At 40.5% G+C, this 20,472-nt stretch overlaps 2 protein-coding genes across 7 annotated transcripts in view; both read left to right on the plus strand.

The window, feature by feature from the left end:
- The window catches only part of R3HDM2 (R3H domain containing 2), a 112,599-nt gene extending 107,943 nt beyond the window's left edge, over nt 1-4,656 (plus strand). For 4 of the 6 annotated variants that reach the window (XM_069970381.1, XM_069970385.1, XM_069970383.1 and 1 more), the window contains 2 exons: nt 1,181-1,259; nt 2,744-4,656. In XM_069970381.1, the coding sequence (XP_069826482.1) occupies nt 1,181-1,259; nt 2,744-3,093 (429 nt within the window). In that variant the 3' untranslated portion in view covers nt 3,094-4,656. The remainder of the gene's footprint in view (nt 1-1,180; nt 1,260-2,743) is intronic. The other 2 variants (XM_069970384.1, XM_069970386.1) reach the window with 1 other exon arrangement.
- A 5,140-nt stretch (nt 4,657-9,796) lies between these two features.
- The window catches only part of STAC3 (SH3 and cysteine rich domain 3), a 48,956-nt gene continuing 38,280 nt past the window's right edge, over nt 9,797-20,472 (plus strand). The window contains exon 1 of the mRNA XM_069972275.1: nt 9,797-9,925. The gene's annotated coding sequence lies outside the window, so the exon portion shown is untranslated. The remainder of the gene's footprint in view (nt 9,926-20,472) is intronic.

Genomic DNA, 20,472 nt, shown 5'->3' on the forward strand with positions numbered 1-20,472 from the left:
CATCTCTGCAATACATATAAATCTTTTGAAAACTTTAAAGCATTTTACAGTATTGCAGTTGGTACTTTTTGCAGCCACACATTCTCTTTATTATAATGTGTATTTTTAGAAGTATATCTTACTGTTAGAGACCACTTCACATAGGAGTGTTGCTAAGTAAAGGGCTGGTGGGCACTTGTGCAAAGTGTCAAGGAAGGGCCAAAAAAAAAATCAGTCAGCAATCTGTATATATATACGTTCCTTCTGCACATACCCCGTGCAGTAGGAATGTACATATACGTTCCTGACTGTGAAGGTGTTTGATGTGTGCGGGACCACTGCAGTGAGAGCGGCCCCGGGAGCTGAGGATAATGAGAGGCAGCTGCGATCCTGTCACAAGCTCCTGTCACTGAGCTATGTTGCGGGGGTCCCGATCACTTGTACCGAAAGGTGGGGGGTAATCCACTTACCTCAGTCCTGTCGGATTGGCCATCCATGCACAGAGTATGCTCTCAGGCAGGCTCTATGCATAGATCGCCGATACCACTAATCTATGCTATGGTGAAAGAAAAAAGTGGCGGGGTGAAGGCCGCCGGACTCCCCTGCTAGAGACCCTTATACTTACCCTTTCTCTCCAAGTCCCGCAGCTAAAGCTGGTCACGGGACGGAGATATCCCTGTTGGAAGCTGCGCGCGCTCCTGAGATAAGTCCAACACCCATAGAGAATGAATAGCTCCATTGGGGATATCTCCGTCCCGGGACCGGCTTTAGCTGCGGGACTTGGAGAGAAAGGGTAAGTATAAGGGTCTCTAGCAGGGGAGTCCGGTGGCCTTCACCCCATCACGGGGGGTGACAGGTTTCCTTTAAAACTATTTTTAAAAAAAACCTTAATACCCCTTCCCCCACATAAAAGTTTAATATTCCTCATTTACGCCCCCCATTATAAAAGTATTAAAATAAATAAATAAACATATTATACACACACACACACACACACACACACACACACACACACACACACACTGTTCTGCCAGCTAAGCTTAGTATACCTTTAGACCATAGCTGGCATCTTAAATCTGTAAGGAACACAATAGTGCCAGAATATATGGTCTTAAGAGTTGTAAATAATATCTGTCTGTTTTATGTGTATTCTCATGGTTACTTTTTTTTTTTCTTCCACCATATTTTGTTGAATGCTTAGACAGGGATGAAACATGGAAACAGAGGAAAAAGGCAGGCCCTAAAGTCAGCATCTACGGACTTGGGTACAGCAGACATAGGCAAGTATAGCTCTTTGACAGGTGAAATGATGTGTATCGTATGGCTGTTATCAGAGTGTACTAGTAAGATGATTCTTGTTACTTTAAATATTTGATGTTATGATTTTTTTTCCAATTAAAAGTAAACTTTATAGTAAGTTTTTGTTTGGGGGAAAAATACATATTGTCATTTTCTATTTGTGTTTTTGATTTCCAAGTCTTTCTATAATTGTATATTGCATTCTAAATGTTATCTTGAGATTTAAAGTGACTCTGTACCCACAATCTGTCCCTCCCAAACCACTTGTACCTTTAAATAGCTGCTTTTAATCCAAGATCTGTCCTGGGGTCCATTTGCCAGGTGATGCAGTTATTGTCCTAAAAAACAACTTTTAAACTTGCAGCCCTGTGTCAAACAGGCTTAGTGTATCTGTGCCCTAACTTTGCACCACCCCTCCGTCCCTCCTCCCCACCCTCTTTATCATTAGGAATGCCCCTAGAACATTTTCTCCCGTCTGAACATTGCACAGGTGCCTTAACGATCCAGCCCATGTGCCGTACTGACACAGCTGATGAATAAGAGTTAATCTGCCTGCAGCATTCCTAATGATGAGGAGGGACAGAGAGGTTGTGCCAGCCTAATCCATACACAATCTAGGCCCCGGCCGTTAGACACAGCGCTGCCGGATTAAAAGATGTTTTTTAGGACAATAACTGCATCACCTACGGAACGGACCCCAGGACAGACCTTGGATTAAAAGCAGCTATCCGAAGGTACAAGCGGTTTGGGGGGGGCAGATTGGGGGTACAGAGTCGCTTTCAACCTTTCATATCAAATTTTCTCTCAGGCTAACATTGTTCTTAAACTGACATAAACCACTCTTGCCTAAATAGTTAGTTATAAAAGGCATTTAGAGTGCCTTCACACATACCGGCTTGCAGCAAAAAACTCGCTGTGAGTTTCTGCTACGAGCCGAGGTCCTGGAAGGCCCCTATCACTACATACAAGCAGTGGTCTGAAAGACCGCTGCGTGTATGTAATGCAGCCGCCCCTTCGGCTCCCGCACCGCTGTCTCCATACATTACCTGGCTCTGGCTGCACGGGGTCCCGGCATCTTGCTCTGCCGCCCAGCCAATCAGTGTGTTGCCCAGCCGCAGCCACTGATTGGCTGGGCGGCAGAGCAGGACCCCGGGACCCCGTGCAGCCAGAGCCAGGTAATGTATGGAGACAGCGGTGGGGACCGGAGCCGAAGGGGTTAAGGGGGCGGCTGCATTACATACACGCAGCGGTCTTTCAGACCACTGCTTGTATGTAATGATAGGGGCCTTCCAGGACCTCGGCTCGTAGCAGAAACTTGCAGCGAGTTTTTTGCTGCGAGTCGGTATGTGTGAAGGCATCCTTAGAATGGATTGTCTTTTGCATTCAGTTACGTCAGACTTATAATAGGAGTTAATTGTGTTTTTCATAAGTTTTTTTTTTTTTTTTTTTCCCCCCTCTCCCATAGTTCTTGGCAGAGTCCTAGAGATCACAGACCTTCCAGAGGGCATCACGCGGGCAGAAGCAGGCAAGCTTTTTACACAGCTGGCAATGTCTGGGGCCAAAATACAGTGGCTGAGGGACGCTCAGGGTCATGCCCCAGGGCCTAATGGTGAAAACAATGGACCTGCAGAAAATGGGCGCCAAATTCACAACAATGACCTGGCAGCATTTTATACCATCGTGGCAGTCTTCCCTAGCACCATGGCAGCACAAAACGCCTCAGTCCAGCAAAATAGTCCGCTCAGCCGCTTCAAATTGCGCAGTATCAAAAAGAACTATGATTTGCGCATACTGGAACGTGCCAGCTCGCAATAGCGTGTGAAGATGGGTAGGGGAAGATGTGAGGGAGGGTGCAAGAGGGCTGCAGCAAAGACCTGGAGGAGTAAAATTTCTCCCCCCTCTTTTCATCACACTTCTTCCTCTTTTCCCTTTCCACCTCAAAAGAAGCACACTGGACTTGATACAGCCTCTCTCTTTCTAACTCCACTTTCTCCGTGTGACTTTTTGTTCCTTTTAGAAGTCCCCTTTACGGTTGTACATCTCTTGTTTCTCTTGTTTGTCCCCTTTTTCATGTTCCCGATCAGCCAACCTCCTATTTCACTGTCCAGTACTCATACCATGTAACTGTTGCTGCATTTCTGGTTCTCCCTACTTCACTACTTTGCTTGTTTTATTTGCACGCTATCTTGTTGACAAGCTTTTTTCTTGTCTTTTTCTTCATGTCACCAAATCATTCAACTTTTCAACTTCTCTCTGTTTCTAGCACATTCTCACTATTCTTAATACCTTGGAGAATATATATATATATATATATATATATATATATATATATATATATATATATATATATATGTATGTATGTATTTTTCATCCTCTTTTGATTCCCTCCTCTGCGGTACTTTTCACGTAAACATAACCCATTTTCTGATCGTGAGCAGAAATGCTCTGTAGCGGGTATAAAACTGCCATAGGGTAAAAGAAAGATGGTAATATTTTTTTTTTTTTTTTTTTTGGCCCTGAGTGGAAAATTTGCCTTTTTATGTTTTTTTTTTTTTTTTTTTTCTTTGTTTGTTCTTTTGGAGTTAATTGTCCTGAACATTGTATAGTTTTTTTTTTTCCTTTTTTTTTCTTCTTCATTTTGTTGTTCTTTTCTTTGTTTTGTTTTATATGCTTGTGAGAGTACATTAACATGGGTATTTATTTGCACAAATGGGCTGTACTCACTGTAAATTTTATTTAATCCAATTTTGTTTTTAAATATGGAAAAAAATATGTGTCACATTAAAAGTGTGTCCCTTTCTTTATAGTTTTGGTAAAAAAAAAAATAAGATTTATATTGTGTTATGTAACTTGGTGTCATTCTCTCATTACTGTGCTGTAAGCCAGAATCGCACTTCACACATTCTGATATTCGTTCTACTATCCTGACTCCACTCACAGGCAGTTCAGTAAGTCAGGGCATCGGTTTCAGAATGTTCCTAAACACAAATATTGGTATAGGTTAATGTATGGCGCAAAGAGTATATTGCATAATCACATGACTACTTTTTTTTTTCTTCCGAACACTGAATCTGTCTTAAACCAAAATCCTTATAAAACTGTGTTTCTCAATGACACTGTAACACAGTACAAGAGAATAGCACCATATTCACTAAATTAATGAGCCACCAAAAAAAAAAAAAATACCCAAATACACAGGCTGCTACAGTTGCACTTGCATGCAACAACATTTAAAATTAAAATTTTCTTGTAAAACTTACAACTTTATACAAACATTTTTAATGATAAATAACTTGGCAGAACAAATATATTTAATAAATTGTTTTAATATATTTTTAATAAGGTTTTGTATTTGAGTGCATTTGTTTAATAAAAAAAACTATACAATGCTTGATTTATTTGTTCCAGGGACAATAAACCCAATAACGAATATTAAATATATAAAAAATACATCTCAGTCTTAGAAAATGCAAATGCATATGCTCATAATTCCCTCTATTTACTGGGGCAATTGTGGGCATGGTTGTAAGCTATATACACCTCTTGAATATAAGTTTTATTATTGCATTACACTTAACAGTGTAAAAAAAAATTCCTATAAAGAAAATTGCCTGCTGAATGCTCTGCAAATTTTTAATTAAAGGGGCTATCTGGGTGTTTATGTATGTTTCTGGGACTGCAGGGAACATATCAAAGAAGCATACTTACCTGCCTGCTCCTTCACTGCTCCCAGTTTCTTCAGCATCTGTTCCCCACTGTAGTCCTTCTGTTTTTAGTTCCTGTGATGAATGGTCTGGGACTGACTGCTCAGCCAATCACTATGGAACTACAGAGGACTGGACACTCAGGAAACTGTCAGCAGTAGGGTTCTTGTCCAAACATGGCACTACAGTAACTACAAAGAATGAGGCAGGAAAGCAGACCAGGGAAGCATTTCTCTTTGTTTTGTTTCCTGCAGTCTCCTATTACTGGCACAAGTCCTGGCCTTACTACATTTCTGATGACCGGAAATGACATTGCCATAGAGTGTTACCTGTATAAGGTGGAGTTTTTGATTTAGTACATTTATAATGCCTCAATATTGTCTCAACTTAAGTATTAAAACTGTAGAAAAATCTAATTTAAAAGAGAAGTGGACCAGATTTCAGACAAAAGCTGATTTGCTTATAGCAACCAATTACAGCTCAGCCTTCTATTTTATTAGGTCAATTTTGAGAAATGAAAGCAGAGCTCTGATGCGTTTTGCTTGGCAAACAAGACCTTTTTTGTCTGACAGCTTTAGCGTATGTGGGCCTAAGCTTCTTACATGCCATGTTCCAACATGCTAGCCATATACAGATAAGCTCCTCCATTTTCAAGATACGTAGATTATTAGGGATGTATACCCCATTGACCAGTGTTTGGTACCAATGGTGAGTTATACAATTATGTTTAAAGAAAGTCATTAAACAAAACATGACATTTCATTATATAGACAAAAATTGCATTTTAATGGAATCTTATTATTATTCTATTACATCTCATATGACCCTTTTAAAATCGGAGTGTTGTACAAATGCATCTTCTCTGAATAAATGGCTTATCTGGCACTAGTAAATTTTTAACATGTTACTGCCATATAAGAAAACAAAACAAACATGTCATGCTTACCTCTCCACGCTCCTCCGCTGTCCCGATGCGTTCGCAGGTGTCCCCTGCTGTCTGTTGGCTGTCACTCCCAGCTTGTTGCGGGACTAACAGCCAGTTCAGCCAATGACTGGCTGTGGCACTGTACCGTCAGCTATTGGCCAGCGGATATCTGCAACCACAGCAGGACACTGGAGGAGCACGGAGAGGTAAGCATGACATGTTTGTTTTCTTATATGGCAGCAACATGTTAAAAATATGCAAGCACCGGATAACCCCTTTAATAACAAAATGAGATCTGACTAAAAGCATTTGAGGAAGTTGTTTAGATTTTTAAAGGGGTTATCCATGATTTACAATAAAAAACTATTTTCTGGGGGGGGGGGGGGGGGCAACATCACACACAATCTGAGGACAGACGAGGCACTATTACAGCTCTATTCACTTCAGTTCAGAGTGGCACTTTTTCTGTAAGGAAGACATTATCTCTAATTCTGTATAACCCTTTTAACATCGTTTTTACCACTTTGCTGTTTTCCTGTTAAATTATTGGAGACTCTAATGGTGTGTTTACACAGATTATCTGGCAGATTTTTGAAGCCAAAGCCAGGAATGGATTTGATAAGAGGAGAAATCTCTTTCCTTTATAACCTGTTCACTATAGCCTTGAACCATTGTAATGTCTAGTTTGATGTAGCCATGCAAATGATCACTCTCTGTCCATAGATCTTTGCAGTCTGTAAATGTAACCAATTATTGGTTTACACGGCATCTGTTAAACATATCCTTTTTATAGGGGGGGGAGAATGGACGCAGTTTTCTGCCATGCGTCAGGATCCGTTCTCCATTCACTGACAAAAAAGGATCGGAAGCTGATCTGTTTTTTTTTCTTCTAGCATACACAAAAATGTGGTGACCATGTTATTCTGTACATTACAATTTAACATAAAAAAAAATTGACCTGTTTAACGGACAGCAAAAATGCAGTGTGAACCCAGCCTTAGAGGCTGAAAACCCAGCTTAAGTCTGCTTTCCCTAAGAGTCCATTTACACAGAAAGATTATCTGACAGATTATCTGCCAAAGATTTGAAGCCAAAGCCAGGAATGGATTTGAAAAGAGGAGAAATCTCAGGCTTTCCTTTATGACCTGTTCTTTGTTTATAGTCTGTTCCTGGCTTTGGCTTCAAATCTTTGGCAGATAATCTGTCAGCTAATATTTCTGTGTAAATAGACCCCAAGTGATTTGTACTGCTGTTGTACCTATTTCCCCCAACTGTAAGACTACATAAATAAATTCAAAACATTCAAAGTCTATGGTACTGACATAAATAGCCAAGCTGTGCCTAGTGTCTTGCTCATTGAATGTAACTGCAGGGATATTCCAAACTCCTCCTAGTCAGTGTGTCTATAGGCTGGGTGGCAGCTTACAGTGTAGAAAATGTTGCACGTTGCGCCACCAAGTGCCTTGGTGGCTAGATGCCTTATACAGCATGCTTGCAGTATTTTTACAAAAGAGATTTTGTTTTAACTAAAACCCTGTTTTTTTATTAAATGAGTGCACTCAGATACAAAAGCATAGGAAATATATTAAATTTTGTCTTAAGATTTTTCAAAGATCCTTGTATTTGTTTTTTTATACGGTATATAATGTATTATGTTTAAGCACAATTTTCTTATGCTAGGCCATTGTAATAAATATCTGCATCAAAAAGCAGTGTATATGAAGCAGTTGGGTCACATTCACACAGCAGTATGTGTCAGCATTTTGCATCTTTACTATAAAATGGCCAACCCCTTTAACACTTTTATGTGATTATTTACCGGTTTGAAAGACTATACTCAGTTTTACTGCCAATTTTCTATGCATGCATGTATGCATCCCCAATGAGAAATAAAAGGTTTCATCTTATTTCTTAAATTCCTTAACAATTGCCAAACAACTTTTTATGGCAGCTATAGAGGTTCACAGAGAACTCTGCAAGTGATCAATATATTCCCTAACTTACACCATAGACTATCAGTAACACAGGAGAGATTAACCTGCCTGCACATTAGTGCACAGATGTCAAACCTGGGGGATATACTAAATACTAATCAAATAGTGATTGTATGCTCGCATTATATATGGGGGGAGGACTAGAGTACTACTTTAAAGGGGTTATCCAGCACTGCCAAAACACGTCTACTTTCTTCCAAAGCGAGCACCATTCTTGTCTCCAGTTTGGATGGGTTTTTGTAACTCATTTCCATTGGCAGCACCGGTTTACTATGTAAAAATGTTTGGGGGGGGGGGGGGGGTGGAGGGGGGTAGTATGGAGCTGCCTCTGCTCCATGCACATTGGGCGCCAGCTATAGCCACTTAGCCATCTGCAGCTGGGATCAGAGATCTAATTCCCATCTTCATCCAGCTATTGAAGCTTCAAGTTACCTATGGGGCATAAGGTAAAATATTTTTTCTTTTCTTTATTTCAACTTTTTCATATACTGTAAAAACTTAAAATATAGCATCAAAAAATAGAACACATTTTGGTCGTCATCTCTCCCAAAACATGGATTAAAAAGCAATTAAAAAAAAAAAAAAATAATCATACACCCCAAAATGATGAGCGAATTTACAGTAATAATGAAGCAAATTGAAAAGTTCGCCCATCGGCCTGTTGCCTTTTAACTCCATAAGCTCCTCCCCAGGTGGTGACAAAAGCTGTATCCAATCCTGGGAAACTTCTACCAGTTTCCCAGGGCTGGATTCAGCTTTTCCCAGCACCCGGGGAGGAGCGGCTGTGGGTTAAAAGGCAACAGGCTGATAAATTGATTTCTGAGATACCCCTCATTATTACTGTTATATATTATATATATATTTATATATATATATATATATATATATATATACACACACACACATTTGGATTTGGCACATCTGTACTGGCAACTGATTTAACCCGCATGGTGAACACTATTTGATAATCTCTCCTACATAAAAATGAAACAAAAAGTGATTAAAAAACAAAACAAAACACATGTACCCAGGAATATTACCACTCAACACATTACAAAAACAAGCCCCCCCATGACTATTGTGTAAATGTAATAAAAATAGACAAAGTATAGAAATTAGGTATTGCCAAGTTAATACTGACCTGCAGAATAAAAGTAATATGTCATTTATACTGTACAGAGGACACTAAGAAGAAGAAGAAGAAAAAACTCTAAATTGTAGGTTTATGTAGAGACTTTTTTAAAGAAAATATTTTTATTGTATAAATGTAATAAACCAAAAAGAAGGGAAAATGTGTAAAAAAAAAAAAAAAAAAAAAGAAAGTACAACTTGCCCCAGATAATATAAGGCCTATGATGCTCTGACGATAAAGTAATATAACATTTGTTTCTAAGAAGGTAAAAAATGAAAAAGGAAACAATATTTTTAGCTTACGAAGTGACTTTGCTTTGATTTCCATCTTCTAGAGAACATGGTTTGTGAGTGTTAGGTGGCCTGTTTATAAACCTATGAGGAAATAAGAGCCATGAGAATGTCTAGTTTCCATATGCCATACAGAATGTCACCTCAGTAGATGGAATGCCTACAGCAATTTTTGGAATCCCCTAGGCTTCCAAAGGAATGTTCGGAATGTATCCTAAAACTATCAATATATATATTTTACTGTTTAAGTTCAAGATACTATTTAGGTCTTTATAGATTGTCACAGTTTTGGGTAACTCAGAGTGAAATGATCTTCTAGAGTGAGGTAGGTTCCTTTATAGCTCTCCTCCATCAGTGTAATTCTTGCTTGGGCCTACAGCAGCCATATTACTGGTAGCTTATGAAGTCTCCTATTTCTCTGTGTCAGCCTTAACATCTCAGCTGTCCTGTCACCTCTACACTTGTCACTCCTACTCATTCAAGGAGCAGTTTATCGTTTTGCTATCAGAGAGGAGTGAAGGAGTGATCTCTGCCCCAGATCTTTGGCTGTATTAACTTCTGACGATAAAATTATATAGTGGATTTATTCTTGGGAGCCTAAGGTAAGGAACATTACAAACATATATCCTAGACTTAGTTCAGGTGCTCTTCAGTGTTCTTTATTTCTTTACAACTAGACTTATATTAGAACAGTGCATGCTGTGGTTTGTGAATATTTATATGTATTTACATATTTTTTCTCTTCACAAGTTTGTTTACCGGATAAACCCTTCTTTTCAATACAGACAGATCCTATTCAATGGGTCTCAATCATTTGCCAGATAGTTAGATTTTAACCTTTCTGATACTTTGTTTCTCGTCAAGAAAGAAAGTGTTTGCCATCCTATGGATCAGCATTGCAGGAGTATAGTTAGTGATGAGCAAATTTATAGTAATAACAAAGTGAAGCTTTTTATTATATCTGCAATCTGAACCACTTTATCTATCTATCTATCTAAGTTTACTGTAAATGCTGTCATGGATCCATCTGGGTGAGTGACTTTAGTGCCCTGGAATGTGCTGCTTAGTAAGTTAGCTTGGTGCATAACCCATATATTATACTGACACCAGACAGCTGATAATTGTAATGATTCCAGTTACTTTTATTATCATCATATAGTAAGTGTAACACTTATAAATTGTCCACATCTGTATAGCAGAAGGTGCTTTGAGGTATTCATTTCTTCAGTTCATATAATAGAAATTTGAGGACAAATTAAGTTTTCCGTTGACGTCCGAGACTTGCCTCGTGGAATAAGGCTGTAAAGAGAAATTATAATGGAATCGTTGGTAAGAGAAGCTGTTTTAACAAAATAATAATAATAATATTCAAGAGCAAAATAAAACCACTGCTTCAACCTTTTGCTATATTCATGTGATATGAAGAGCTTTTATTCTGTACAAAAAATGGTAAACACAAAGAAATAAACAAATATATACGTATGTACAGTTTCCTGTTATGTCCCTGCCTCACAACTAGAAGATGCTCCTCCGGTATGGGCGTCCCCACGCTGCTGATTGCAAGGAGCTTTCCCTATACTTGAGACATGGAAAAAAACCAAAAATAATTATAGCAGATAAAGACTATACTGTATGTATTTGTAATTGACTGGGTATGGTATTTAGACTGCAGCAACAGTCAGGCACATATACATAAGTGCTGTGACACTTAGTTACATTGAATGGACAGTATCGTCCTATTTGGGACCCAGGTGCAGGATGGGAGTGCCAGGAGTCCAGCAAGAATGCTTCAACACCCTATTTTCCATGGTGTTTCCCCCTTATTTTTAGATTAAGAGGTAAGTGGGTTCAACCGGGAGTATGGGTATCCATGGAAAGATAGTCATGGGATATCTTCATTGTGTGTGTTACTTGGTGGCTGTCCTCACTCGTATAGGTAGTCTCATGTGGTGTCTGATATGTGTCATCCTTATAGATAATGTTAGTAGCCTATGGTTAGGGTAGCAGATCCGTAATGGGAAGTGTCAGATCCACCCTAAGGCCTCGTTCACACAGGGCAAGAGGGGCGGAATTGTCCGCCACGGAATGCCGTTAGCCTCCGTGTCATAATGACACTCTATGGGCGCCTCCCATAGAGTGTCTTTATGACATGGAGGCTAACGGTATTCCGCGGCTGAATTCCGCCCCTCTTGCTCTGTGTGAACGGGGCCTAACCATAGGCTACTAACATTATCTATAAGGAAGACACATATCAGACACCACATGAGACTACCTATACGAGTGAGGACAGCCACCAAGTAACACTTAAATTACTAACGCCAGGACATGAGCTAATTATCTACTATGAAGATATCACAAAGAAGATATCCCATGACTATCTTTCCATGGGCACCCATACTCCCGGTTGAACCCACTTACCTCTTAATCTAAAAATAAGGGGGAAACACCATGGAAAATAGGGTGTTGAAGCATTCTTGCTGGACTCCTGGCACTCCCATCCTGCACCTGGGTCGACACAGTCCATTCAATATAACTAAGTGTGACAGCACTAATGTATATCTGCTGACTGTGCCTACAGTCTAAATACCATACCCATTCAATTACAGATACATACAGTATCATCTTTATCTGCTATCATTATTTTTTTTTTTTTTTTCCATGTCTCCAGTGTAGGGATAGCTCCCTGCAATCTGCAGCGTGGAGACGCCCATACCAGAGGGGCATCTTCTTGTTGTGAGGCAGGTACATAACAGGAGATATGTATATATTTGTTTATTTCTTTGTGTTTACCATTTTTTGTACGTAATAAAAGCTCTTCATATCACATGAATATAGCAAAAGGTTGAAGCAGTGGCTTTATTTTGCTCTTGAATACATGTATGTTAAAACTGCTAACCATACGTATTTAATATTGTGGAAACGTAAGGTTCTCCGTTCTTCTATAAAAATGATGATAATAGTAATGTATACAAAGCATGGCTAGACACTGCCTGCTTTCTTCTCCCAGGCTACATTGTTGTCTGCAGTATTCATCCACGCAATGAGTGACTTGGAGTAGTGGTATGATTGAATGTTAGCGCCACCCTGTAAGAGGGTGTAACAGATACGGGCTGATAATTGGTCAAGCAGTGTTCACTCGCCTTACTTTTTATAAGATAAAACATTATGCAGACAACAGTTATATGAGGACAGGCTGCCAGTTGGTGCCCGTGTTTATTGGTAACAGATTGGCTGCACTACATTTGATGATACTAGAGATAAACAAATTTACAGTAATAATGAAGTGAATGGCTTCATTATCTCTGCAATCCACTGATCAGCCTGCTGCCTTTAAACTCACTGCCGATCCTCCCCATGTGCTGGGAAAGCTAGATCCAGTCCTGGGAAACTTCTCCCTGTAATTGAGATTGAGGGGGTCCTACCTATGGGTCCCCCAGGGATCTCTAGAATGGCGCCATAACCGTTATGAATGGAGCCACGGGTTGACACGTGACCCACAGTTCCATTCTTTTTTTTTGTTTGTTTTTTTAAGTATATATAAAGTGTTAATATTGTGGCAAACTAAAAAAAAAAAAGAAAATTGGGTATCACTGAACCAAAGTATAAAAGTGTAATGTTATTTTTACCTGATGGTGAGTGGTGTATATTTCAAACGCCAAATAGAGAGACAAAAATAGCCTTTTTTTTAAGTATCCAGTTGAGATTTAATAAGTTATATGAGCCCAAAACAGGCATCATTAAAAAGTACATCTTGTTTTGCAAAAAAACAAACACTCACACCATGTTAATGTAAAGATTAAAAAAATAATTGCTCTTAGAATGCAATCCTAAAACAAAATGAAGAAAATGGCTTGGGCAATAAGGCCCAAATTGGCTTGGTCATGGTAGGGTCATGGTGTGGGAATATGGCTCCATGCTGATCAGAGCTTTGGGCATGAAAGGTCCCTGCTGTCTCATTCTACATAGGCACTCTCTTTGTGATGCCAAATTGCATTGTATGATGTAAGGGCTTTACATTGGGAGCAATGCTTCTAGGTGGGGCTACCTCCATAATATGGCATCTAGTGGAACATGGCACAAACAACTTGCTCTGTGAATTATGTGTGATTATCCAAAAAGAAACTTTGATATGACCATAAACACAGGTGCCATGGCATAAATCCAAAGAAGTTATAATCTGTGTGGAGCTGTAAATCCAGTTGTGCTCATGAGGCCTTGGGCTACATTCACATGTTCTGTAGGCTGTCCGGACCCATAGCATTTTTTTGCGCATTAGGGATCACGATCCCATAACACTACAGAATGTGTGAACAGGGCCATTAATGGATCCATAGAGCTGTCTGCAACTGTGGACAGTCTACAGAACGTCTGAATGAGGCTTTAGGCTATTATGCTGTATTTTAGCAATGAACAACAGCCGTAGTGTATTCACTACGGCCGTTCTTCTCTGCGGCCGAACAAAATGATTGACAGGTCTATTATGTACCGAACAGCGGCCATAGAAAATAGGCTGCGGCTCCCGGACATGTTTTACTCTGTGGTCTACGGCAAATTGGACTGCGGACACACCCGAATGTGCCCACATTCCAATTAAAATCAAGTGATGTTCATCCAGCCTATACTGCAGTGTCAAACAACAGCCAATGTTCTTAAAACATGTGAACATGGCCTTATTCCAATCAATGAGAACAACACTCTGAGAAATCAGTTCCTTGGCATAAACATCTTACAGCTGAATGACTTTGTGAATATGATGACTGTTTTGTTAATTATGACCAAGTTTACATTAGTGTTTCCAATTTTGTTTCATGTTAGATTGGATGATAAAACATCAGAACAGAGAAAATGACAAGGAATAGTATCATGTAAAACAGTTTTACCTTGATTCCTTTTTTAATTTGTTGCATACTGATTGGTAAACGCTTCTAAAACATTCACCCATATGATTGTGATACAGGATGTGAGGAATTTATCAGAACGCCCCCAAATCCTAAAAAAGGACCTTTTGTGAATTCTTTTCATGGTTTGAATGCCCATATGCTCCAGTTATTTCAGTCAGTGTTATAGAGACTTCTCTGCAGTTAAGCATGCAGAGCTATTTATAAGAACTTGAGGGGAAATTGCTTTGGTATTTATGTCTTACTTTGGTTAGTGGTGGTCCTAGCACCTATAGCCACACCTATAAGAATTTACCAATGTATCATAAACATATACTTTAACATTGTATGAATATGCCTTGCTTAAAGGGGTTGTATGAAGTATACATTCTGAGATGGTATGGGTGCATGTTGTGACCATCATTTCAGGCAACCATTGCTCTGCTTTCTAAGGAGAGCTGAGTTGAAACTATGCGTGTAGCACTTAAGTGTTTGGTGGGGTCTCAGAAACCGGGCCCTCACCAATACTTCTGCAATGTCAAAAGTTTGCAGAAAGGGGTAGGTACACAATGATTAAAGTGTTGTGTTTCCTGTTTATACATAAAAAACGTTGTTCCATGGGTGGGTGGTCTGGCCGTCAGCTAGTCACCCTTAGGGTGGTATTACATGGGCTGATGGGGGCCCGATAATACCTGTAAACGAGCAGCGATCCGCTAGATTGCCGCTCGTTTACTGGGCCTATTACACGGCCCGATAATCGTTAAACAAGGGCTGCAAGGACATCGTTACCGATGTCCTTGCAGCCCTTGCATAACTATATACATTTCCCATCCATGTTCCAGGGCTGCTGCTGCGGTCTTCTTCTCCCCGAGTCCCGCGCACTCTTACGTCAGAGTGGCCTGTCAGCTGACAGGCCACTCAGCCACTCACAGGCCGGGACCTGTGATTGGCCGGGCGGCCTGTCAGCTGGAACGTGGATAGGTAATGTAAATCATTAGTCGCCACCCGCACACCGCTATTACACGTAGCGGTGCGTGGTCGGCGCCCGACAAAAATAGGTCAGAACCTATATCAACGATCAGCCGATGATCGTTGTCATCGGCTGATCGTTGTATTTATTACATGGAACGATAATCGGCTGAATCGGGCCGATTCGGCCGATTATCGTTCCGTGTAATAGTACCCTTAGCCATGGTTTACCTGGATAAGATTTGTTACAGCTGTTTTCTTTTTATCTTGTGCCTTATGAGTTTATTGTTTCTTTATGGCTTTCTCGGAGGACTAATGGCTTGTGGCCATTCCACCTCCATATGTCCAGTGTTAAAATAAATAATTAAAAACAAAACAATAGTTAAAGTGTACCTGTCACATTGAATGCTTTTAAACATCCATATGCCTATAACAATAATAATATTAATAATAATTATTAATAATAATAATTTATATAGTACCACCTTATCCCTGAGCATTGTACGTAGTTTGTCATAACTCACATTGACCCCTGTCCCTTTTAGGGTTCACAATCTACTGTAAGTTTACCTATCTGTATGTTTTTTGTGTGCCGTGGGAAAATTGAGTACCCTGTACCTTGTACCTTGAGGGAACTCATGAAAATGTAGGGAGAACATTCAAACATAATAGGACTCATGCATGGAACTTAAAAATGCTTAGGACGTTTCCACAGCAACCCGAATTTCGTTGGCAGCTGTGTCTGCATCTGTCCTCACTGATAGGTACACTTTAAAGGATGAGGGCATCACAAATAATGTTATCCATCACTTATGGCACAGGATGCTTTGTTGAATACAAAGTGTGATACATTAATGACCTTATAATAAATTAACCAGACTATGATGTATTTGTTTCCGCATTGCATATATAGTATAATATGGTACTAATCACGTGTTTGCAGGGATCACCTTTTATAACAAAAATGTTGTTCTTCTGGGGCCCCTTAGAAGGCACGTTTTACAGTTGGTGATGTGGATTTTTCATAAAGATCCCTAGTATTCTGCAATATGTAGACTGAGGCTACATACTGTATCTAGATGTGCTGTAAGCCTATAGTATAAATGGCATCCCAACTAACTGTTAACAGGACTAGAACTTGGTTATTCCTTTAGCTGCAGGGAACTGGTGCCCCCAGGTAAGGCTTTTCTTAGCTGACCTGCAGCCCTTTTTCTTGTATGTGCAAAACTGAAATAGGTCACTGTTCATATTCTCATTTTGTTTTCCTCTTATTACATTTAATACTCTGTTGAAAACAGACTAGCTAGTGCATTACATGGATGACTTAAAGTAGAGACATGTTACAACACAAACTCCATATGGCTACTTAGTATGGAGCTGTACAGCTTCAATTCACTGCATTACAAGGTTCTTATATGAAGAAGGGCTTCCGTAAGGTATGAATATCAATAAATATTGTATATTCTATTAATAACTCCCTTAAAAGGTGTAAGGTTGGGATCAACCTCTAGTAAAGGGGAGCTCCAACTTTACACCTTCCCTTTCTTATTCCCTAGTATAGTTTCCCTCAGTTCCCCTGAAGACCTATAATATACACGGCGATTGATCACACTTATATCGCTAGTAAAATATGTTTATTAGCGAACACAATAATATAAGTAAAAGCAGATAAATCACCACAGTAAATGAACCTTACCCACCCGAATATTAGATCCCTAAACTCGTACACACCTCTACATGCATACACCGCCTCCCCTTGCCCAGCTAATCTGTCCCTATAACACAGGGTAAACTGCACAGTTCAGAATAGGAGGGGTTAATGCAGAGAGAGTGGGTTGCACAGTAGTGAGGGGGTTAAGGTGTAGCTGTTTGTGGGAGTAGAGAGGGGTGAAGAGTGAGAGAGAGAGAGATAGTGGGAGAAGAGAGTATAGGAGCAGAGGGAGAGGCACAGCTGAGTGATACTTAGCCGGATGCTGTCTGGATCTGATGGTGGTAGTAGTAGTCTTTCTCCCTCTGTCCAGGTTAGGATGGTGTGATGGTGGATGAAGATGTGAAGATATAAGGTTCTTATATATGCAGTTTTTTTTCCCTTAAAGCCAATGTTTCTATTGGAGAATACTACGAGTCTGACTATGCAAATCGTCTACATATGTAAACCTGCCTTTATAGAGTGGTGCCACACAGGTTGTACTGCCCCACTGTTAGGGCCCTATTCCACTGGACAATTATCGTTCGCATAATCGTTAACGATTAACGGTCTCAGACGACCGCTATTGCGAAGGACCTGAAAACGTTCGCTCATTTCCATGGAACGTTACTTATGATCGTATTTGCGATTGTTTTTTCTTCGCTACTGCGTTCGTATCTACTGCGAACGACCGAACAACGTCTTATTCAATGTGAACAATTTTGCAAATGTTTTGCAAACGAGCAACGATAAAAATAGGTCCAGGTCTTATAAAGCGATCAACGATTTCTCGTTCTGTCGTTAATCGTTAACTGCATTTCAACTCAACGATTATCGTTTAAATTCAAACGATTTAACGATAATCTGAACGATAATCGTTTAGTGGAATAGGGCCCTTAAGTCACTGACTACACAGGAAGTGCCACTGTATTAAGAGATTAGCAGCATATCCTTTAAATCCTGTAAAATGTAAGGTGCGGCCTCCATGGATCAGACTTGTTTTTTCAGCACATCCCACTGATGCTCAATCAGGTTAAGTTCTGGCTAAGTCAATACATTGAATTCTTTGTGATGTTCTTCGAATTGTACCAGAACAATTTTTGCAGCATAGCAGGATGCATTATCCTGGTGAAAGAATCCAACATCATTCATTGTGTGCCATGAAATGATATCCATTGTTTGCAACAATGTTTAGAGAGGTGTCAAAGTAACATCAATGCGAGCACATTGTCCAGAGCATCACTATGCCTTCTCCTCCTGGCTAACCACAAGTAAAAAAAATGTGACAAACATCAAACCAGGCCCACTTCTCCATAATCCAATTTTGACTACAAGTCAGGTTGCTCTGTGTACTCTGACACTTTTCTGACAACCTGACACCAATAATATTGCCACCATTACCTTGTATGGCATCTTGTGCTTTAGTTGTACTTCTGCGGCATTAGACCGAACAGGCTAGCCTTTGTACTGCACAGTCTTCAGTGAGCCTTAAGAGCCCTTGACCAAGGCATCCAGTTCACCAGTTGTCATCCTATGGGTGGGTGCTAGAGATGAGCGAATCTCGAGCATGCTCAGGTCCATCTGAACCAGAGGGTAAGGCATTTGATTACTGGTCATTGCGGAAGTTAGATGCAGCCCTAAGGCTGACTGGAACACGTGGCTACAATCATAGGCTATGTTCCCACACAGTATTTTTGGTCAGTATTTTGCTCACCATGTTCACACACTATTGAAATTGAGTGGATGGCTGCCATTTAATGGCAAATAATTACAGTTATTTAGAACAATGGCGGTTGTTTTGAAATAATGGCAGTTATTTGCCATCAAGATGTAACATTACATAAGAGGTTGGACAGTTCAGCACCGAAAGATACTGAATATGTCTTGTAGTTAAGATTTTTTTATTTTTTTTAATTTTTTTTAATAACAACCAGGGAAAGGGGGGTTGTGATTTTTTATTATGGACTGTGCTGGCAGGTTTGGCAAATGCTGTTGATTATGCCAGCTATTTAGCTATATAGATGCCACAGACAGATTTTGGATGTTGGTCATTAATGTCATCAATGAATGCAAATAGCAGCCAGCACCCTTTGTGTAAGAAGCAGGCTTGGCTCCTGAGCCCGCTGCATACCTAACTCATTGCATAACTGTTTGTCTTGGGTTGGAAAGGGGTTACAGATAATTCATCATCAATGTAATGCTGCACAAACCATAATTATCATGGTGAACGATTAGATAGAAGAATTTGTTTGGGCTGGTTTAGCAATATTTGCAAACCAGCCGTTTATTTACTTGAAAAGTCTCTGGGGGAGATTTATGAAAGGGTGTAAAACTTAGACTGGTGCAAACTGACCACAGCAACCAATCACAGCTCAGCTTTCTTTTCACCAGAGCTGGAAGCTGAGCTGTGATTGGTTGCTGTGGGCAGTTTTCACCAGTCTAAACTTTACACCCTTTGATAAATCTCCCCCTCTGTGTTTAGCCCCTATTACACGGAGCGACGGCAGCAGATTGCTGCTATATTCATTTGGTGGTGAAAGACAAACGACTACAACGATCAGCCAACATCGTTCATGTCGGCTGATTGTTGTGTTCTATTACACAGGACGATTATCGGCCGTAATGGCCGTTATTGGCTTAATACGGACAATAATTGTTCTGTGTAATAGGGCCTTTACTTTAGCTTGAACTTAGTTTGGTAAGCTGGCTTTAGAAGGAAGGAGTGGATTGAAGGCTACTTTAGGGATATTGGGGGGGCTACCTACACCCTAAGGTATTCAGCTATGGGGGCTTTTAGAGAAAGTGCCTACGCCCATGGGTATAAACTTCCACCTATTGGTGTCTATGGGCATGAAGTGACATAGAAACAGTAGCGTAGGCCCTATCTTGTGCGTAGAGGGACCCCAAAGGAAACCTAGCAACAGCAGTGGAGTCTTTTGGCTTTATGCACTTACATTATCACTGACTTGAGATCCTGTCTTAGGGGCCTATTCCACGGAGCGATAATTGGCCAAATCGCCCCGATTCGGCAGATTATCACTCCGTGGAATAGAGAGAACGATCAGCCGATGATCATGTCATTGGCTGATCGTTCATTTAGGTTCAAACCTAAAATTATTGGTCGCCACCCACGCATCGCTATGTGGAATAGCGGGCGTGGCGGGCCACCGTCGATTTCACAAACATCATACATTACCTGTCCAGGCTGCAGGTCTTCTTCTCCTGATCCCACACGGCAGCATCAGCTTTGGAGCGGCCTGTCTGAGCTGACAGAGAGCTCAGCCAATCACTGGCCGGGCCCGCCGCGACCAGTGATTGGCTGAGTGGTCTGTGAGTTCAGTCAGGCTGCTCCAAAGCTGATGCTGTCACACGGGATCGGGAGAAGGAGAAGACCTGCGCCTGGACAGGTAATGTATGAAACAAGGGCTGCAAGGACATTGGTAACGATGTCCCTGCAGTCTTCGCTAACAATTGTCGGGTCATTGAATAGGCCCAGTAAACGAGCGCCGGTCTAGCAGATCTGCACTCGTTTACATTGTTGTTCAGGCCCTGCTCAGCCCGTGGAATAGGACCTTTAGTTATCAGGATGAACAGACAGCAGCATAGAGTTGTTCCT

Source organism: Dendropsophus ebraccatus, chromosome 5 (assembly GCF_027789765.1).
Source record: "Dendropsophus ebraccatus isolate aDenEbr1 chromosome 5, aDenEbr1.pat, whole genome shotgun sequence".
Taxonomy (NCBI): domain Eukaryota; kingdom Metazoa; phylum Chordata; class Amphibia; order Anura; family Hylidae; genus Dendropsophus; species Dendropsophus ebraccatus.